Genomic DNA, 6,262 nt, shown 5'->3' with positions numbered 1-6,262 from the left:
GCACGAAACAGAAGTAAAATGAAGCATCAAGGGTCACTCCGCCGTGTTGAAGATGTGACTCAAACAGTAAGAGTAAGTAAAGAATATCAGAAACAAACGTGCAATGCGCTCGTGTAACAACAAAAGGCAGAAAGACAATGCGGGCGCACCTCACTGGCCACCATGCTCAAAAGAATCAAGACCACAGACTGAGACATGCATAAGTCGACCAGATCGACCGATCAATCCAGAACACATCCTGTAACTCAGCACAGGTGGTTACACACAGACGAAGCCATCCGAGACAGACGCCAAAAAATATACTCGAGGTCATCCCTCCGTTGCGACTGCGGGGCTTGCAAGACCACGGTCAGGTCTATAGAAAGCAAACCGCGCACGGTCAGCGCGCCTTTTCAGGCCTGAGAAGCTAGGAAGGGATGACAGAGCAAGAAAAGGACTCGTCACATACTGACCTCTTATATACTTTTGCTAAGCACCCGATCCGCTCAGCGCGCAGCCTGGGCCTGATTCGCATGCGATGAACACGGCAAAAGTGTTAAAAAAGAAGTGAACCACGGCGCGCGTTCCCAAGTACGGCATTTTTCGCCCCAGGACGAAAAATTACGGTATAGGACGTAAGCGTGATGACAAAAGATTGCCGCTTGCGTAGAGCAGCTCAAAAGAATAGAGGTTGTACGAGGGAATTAAAACGGTAGTAGAAAATCCATAAGACTTTCCGGAAGGAATCGCCCCACCCAAACGAACTGAGCAAGGTCTCCGCATGCTGATCGAACCCTGTAATGTAGAAAGTTGCAGAAAGTGCCTCGACGCAGTTCAGCCGCCAAGGCTTGGCGTAATTGGTGGAATTGGTAGCAAACAAGTAGGGAACTACCAATAACCCATCATCAACCAAAGAGACGTGTAAGATAAGAATGGACCTACGAAGTCGTTCGTGTGGGCTGGCAATTTTGGAGAATGGGACGTCGTCTATGCGGGCCCAGGAACATTCAACAACGGCAATACCATCTCGCACAACGATCTCTTTGTCTGCTGGACTCATGACGAGGGTCCCTTTTGGACTGGCGGAAAATATTGATGTTAGTGTAAACGAATGTTTGGAACGGGTAGACGCACGATACGACCACGCCTCAATATTTGGATCCCAGCCTCAGCTCCGTTATAAGACCGAGGCAGGCGAATTTCTTCCCAGAACATCGGCGTGGATCACAATGGTCGAAGTCCTTGATTGTTTGTATTAGAAAAACGGCTCAGAGCGAATGCCACATTAACGCACGAACATCGCAACAAGGACATCGATGTGCAGTCGCCCGGCTGTGCGCTCATGAGTGATCGTTCGACTACCTTGTTAAATCACTCACATTCATCATCTTCACCTCAGGAATGATTTGAGCTGTCATCTTCGATAATGCTTGAAGGCTTGGCAGAGTCCTCAGGGAAGCTAGAGAATGACTGGGATCGCTGAGAAGTTTTCGTGCTCTTATGTCGTTGTGCACGGCCACCACGTCTTGGTCTGTTCACACAGGAAGACGGAGCATTATTTTTGCCCATGATCGTGTGTACTGAACTCCTCAAGCTTTCGAGTCAAAAGATGACTTCACACGATGCGCATCAAGTCGGTGATCGCTGCTAAAACCCAAACGGAGTCGAAAGTACCGAGGGTTTTTTTTTGTATATCAACCCATTCACAACTGGGCGTATCACTTATGAAAAAGGAAGCGGTAAAGATGGAGGGTACAGGGATGCCCGGAGGGCCATTGTGAATTAGTAATGTAGGGAACGAATAACCGGTAATGTCCGAAACAGACATTATTTGTCATCAACTCGCGGACCATAGACAAGTCCGCGATTACATATACACGGTCCGGGTACTTACATTTAGCGTACCTTATTATATATACTGTAGCATTATTTCGAGTAGGAATTCAGTCCAATTAATTATCTCAAAGTCTTCATTCAAATACTACATTAAAGTTTACAGGTTATGAGCCCTGCTACTACCATGGATACGACGCTCCCCAGCTCCTCATCATTATATCATATCCCCTGTTGACGATCGATGATGTAACATAGGCGCATGCTACCATCTCCGGAGGATTAACCTCCAGAGCTTCTTTACTTTACCTTTTCCAGTCGTTATCATCCTTTACCTTTTCTAGTTCTTATCATCTCTTGGCACCTTCTGCACCATATGTCGTCCTCGCCGGTACTGATGTCACCGGCAGCTTCCTTCGCTTAGGTTCCCTACTTATATGTTCTTGTCCCCGTAGTTTCACCTCAGCGTCGTTTATCACGTCCCGCTGAGGTATGCCTTCTTGCTCACTAGTACTTGACCCTTGCTGACGTACCCTAGACTTGTCCTAGGTAGATTCAATGTTAGCATCGTTTATCACGTCCCGCTGAGACTTGTCCTAGCTTCGTACAGGTTATGAGCCCTGAGCTCTAGCAAAGCTCAGACACCCACAAAGTCGACGACTCTCGCATTAACGTATAACGTTCCCGCTGCAGGTCTGCACCAAACTCATCAAACTTCTCCCCAGTACCTCATCGTCATGGGGAAGTACAACTTCATCATCGAACTAACCGGCGCAGATGATTATCCTTCCTGGTGTCGCGCAGTGACCCTCGCTCTTCAAGGGGACGGACTGTGGAACCACTGTAGTTCTGGTACCGACCCTAACAATTACGCAGAATTCGCCTCAGTCATGCCCTCTCCGGCAGTCGCTGGGTCTCCTACTGCCACCAAAAAACAGAACATTATTGACTGGATCAAGGAGGACGCACAGGCGAAAGGTATTGTCTGTAGGAAACTCTCAGCCATCATTCAAGGTCTCCTCAACGAGTCCTGGACCGCGAGAGAACAGTGGAATACCTTAGCAACTCATTTTGGACGTCTAGATGTCACGTCTCAATTTGAACTTCGCGCACAGCTGTTTGCTGAAAAACTCAAGGACCCAGACAATACACCACGTTATATTAGTGCGTTTGAGAACGCTAGGCGCCGCTTCGCAGAGATGGGTGTTATAGTCACCGAGGACGAGCTGGTGTTCCTTCTACTCCACGGCCTTCCACACACTCCTGACTGGCTCATATTCAAGCGTATGACTATGAATTTGTACAGCACTCCCTCGACAATGTCTTCCACCTCCTCTGCCTCCGCTACCGCATCCACTACCACCACTAAGATGACCTTTTCGGCTGTAGTCACATCCTTATCCGAGGAGGCTAACCGTCTGCGAGGAGAACAGAAGCTTGCTGGACCTGGTTCGGAGTATGCGAATGCCACGTCATTCAGGAACTTCGACAGTGGGAAGACTAACCCCAAGACTGGGATCCGCATTCATAGGTCTAATCCCAAGGGGGTGAGTTGCGACAACCCGCTGTGCACTGGGCAGCCACGCTCCTTCACACACGATCGGGAGCACTGTTTTCAGTCGGGAGGAGGAATGGAGGGCCAGGGAGGCAACAGGAATCGTGAGAGGAAGCCGAGTACCAAGAAACCCGAGGTCTCCACTGTGACCAGTGAAAGCAATGCCTCTTCGTCTAACCCAGCACCAGCAGCGCCACCTTTGTACTCCAGCAGCACTGCTGCTGCTGTCCATGACCTATCGTGTGCTATACTGGAGGAAATCCCATTCGACGATCCCGAATCTTACCCAAGCTTTGATGATGTCGCCTGCATATCCGGTCAGATGCTATCTACCATCTTGGACTCTGGCACTACGTCAAATCTCATCATTGATCGCTCTTACTTCTGGACTTATTCAGAAAACTCCACTGTTACTGTTAAGACCGCTAATCACGGCAAACTCGCAACGTCAGGGCGCGGTAACTGCATCGCAGAATTGATGCTTGGAGGAAGAACTTTCCGTATCACGTTCACGGACTGCCTGCACGCACCTGGGGCAATGATTAATTTGCTCTCAGTCGGACATATGCTGAAAAGGAAGTGGTCCTGTGCCTTTGAACACTCCCTGGCTCGCTGTCAGCTCAAGTATCATGGTGAGCTCTTGGGAGAACTTCCGACCTGCATTTCACACTCGAGAACTCTCAGCATTCGCTCGCTCACCGCTGTCCCTGGACTTATGGCACGCTCGGATGGGTCACCCAGGAGGAGATGCTGTCAAGCGTCTCAAGCACACAGGTACTGGAGTAACATTCGAAACGTCAGCTCCCCTTCAATGGTGCGAGCCTTGTATCATGGCAAAGCACCCTTGTAAGCCCTATCCACCTTCCTTGGAGCAGCGCACCAGTCACATGCTGGACCTGGTGCACTCTGACTTATGCGGTCCTTTCCCCATCGCTACACCTCACGGCAAACTGCATTTCGTAATCTTCCTCGATGACCATACCAACCTGCTTAATCTTCAGCTTCTTGCAACAAAGGATCAGGCGCTGGAGGCTTGGAGGATCGTTAAGGCACGCTGGGAGAATCATTCGGGTCATACTGTGCAAATCTTCCGCTCAGACAATGGAGGTGAGTTCCTTAGTAAGGCCTTCGTGAAGGACCTTCAGGACTCCGGGATTGAGCGACAGCTCTCCGCACCCTACGCTCATCAACAGAACAGAAAGGCAGAGCGTGCAATTCGCACAATTGAGGGTCGCCTTTTTGCGATGTTGGAAACGGCGGGCCTCCCTGCGAACCTTTGGGGAGAGGCAGCACTCACGGCATGCTACTTGTGGAACAGAAGCGCTTTGAGCACCCTACCTTCGGATGTCACTCCTTATGAGATGGTGAATGGCCGAAAGCCTGATCTTTCTTACCTCCGGGTGTTTGGCTCCAAGTGCTTCGCACGCATTCCCACCGAGCTGCAGACCAAACTCAGTCCTCACTCATGTCGTGCCATTTTTGTAGGCTACCCCGAAGGTACAAAAGGCTATCGTCTACGTGACAGCAATGGGTCCTTCTTCACTGCTCGTGATGTCATTTTTGACGAGCGCTTCCCCACTATAGGTCCCGAGTCTCGGGACTCTGATTCTGAGGATGAGGTTCCCACGACTCACCTTCCTCCTGTTTTACCCTCTGTCGCCACTCCAATCACTCAGCCTTCGCAGCACCCTTCACCACTTCCCCTTGTACCTGCCCAGCGTTCTGGCAGGGCCAAAGTACTTACACCAGCTGGACACACCTACGCAGAGGAGATGGCGGCCACCAAGGATCGTATTGCGCGCTTACGCGACTCACAGGCGGCACGTGCAGGGTCTGCTCACTTGAGTGAAGGGGTGAGGGAGATGGCGAATACAGACGAAGGAAAAGATGCAGGAATAGAGGAGAACTTAGCGGATATAGAGCCGAATGTCGACATTCCCGAAGTCTATGCTAACGTCATGATTGAAGAGCACGCACATATCACCATCCGCAGCGACCGCAAATGAGACCCCAACAGCCCTGGGTACGACATGCGAATTCCCCCAGCTACGTATGACGAAGCCATGTTGCGCACTGATCGCGACGACTGGCTGGCGGCTATGCGAAAAGAGCTTCGCACTATGGATGAAATGCACGTCTACGAGCTCGCTCCCCTCCCCAACGGTCGCAAAGCAATAGGCAACCATTGGGTTCTCGAATTCAAAGAAGACAACAAGGGAGGATCAACATTCAAAGTGCGCCTTGTCGCTCAAGGGTTTTCACAGATACCGGGAGTAGACTACAGTGCAACATTCGCGCCAGTACTAAAAACCGCGTCCCTACGCCTCATCGCTGCTCTCGCCTGCAAAAACGACTGGGAGCTCCACTCATTTGACGCAACTCGAGCCTTCCTCTGGGGTGTACTCAAGGAGGACATATACATGCGCCAACCTAGAGGCTTTGAAGAGGGCGACTGGAGGGTGCAGGTTTGGCGGATGCTCCGCACTATATACGGCTTGAAGCAGTCTGCGATGGAGTGGTACGAGCAGGTCAGAGCAGTCATGGGAGAGTTGGGCTTCTCACGTTGTGAGGTCGACTACGCAGTCTTCATCTTCGACAGTCACGCAACCGGCACCCGCATCATCTGTATAATCGGATTCCATGTGGATGACGGTATGGGAACGTCAAACTCACCATCATTCCTGACATGGGTGAAGCAGCAGATTCACAAGCGTTTTGGAATAAAGGACATGGGCCCAGTCACTAAGTTTCTCGGCATACAGTTCAAACGTAACCGAGGCTCCCGTCAACTCTGGCTGCACCAGGGTGCGTATATCACATATCTGTTAGAGGAATATGGCATGCTCGATTGCAATCCTGTCCGTCTCCCTCTCGACTCTCACCACCCGTTCGGCA

General features: G+C 50.8%; 1 protein-coding gene across 1 annotated transcript; it reads right to left on the bottom strand.

Annotated features, from left to right (window-relative positions):
• Positions 1–468: 468 nt before the first annotated feature.
• Positions 469–1,397, bottom strand: F5891DRAFT_1131291 (uncharacterized protein; the record flags this gene model as incomplete). The annotated part of the gene is made up of 7 exons (XM_041364651.1): positions 469–503; positions 575–640; positions 691–867; positions 922–1,058; positions 1,114–1,126; positions 1,166–1,220; positions 1,359–1,397. 7 exons carry the CDS (start codon positions 1,395–1,397, stop codon positions 469–471), a joined length of 522 nt encoding a protein of 173 aa, XP_041219003.1.
• Between the last annotated feature and the right edge of the window lie 4,865 nt (positions 1,398–6,262).

The sequence above is a fragment of the Suillus fuscotomentosus genome (assembly GCF_016647785.1).
Source record: "Suillus fuscotomentosus strain FC203 chromosome Unknown F5891scaffold_100, whole genome shotgun sequence".
NCBI lineage: Eukaryota > Fungi > Basidiomycota > Agaricomycetes > Boletales > Suillaceae > Suillus > Suillus fuscotomentosus.
The sequence above is the reverse complement of the archived record's forward strand: the minus strand, read 5'-3'. Positions and strand labels throughout refer to the sequence as shown.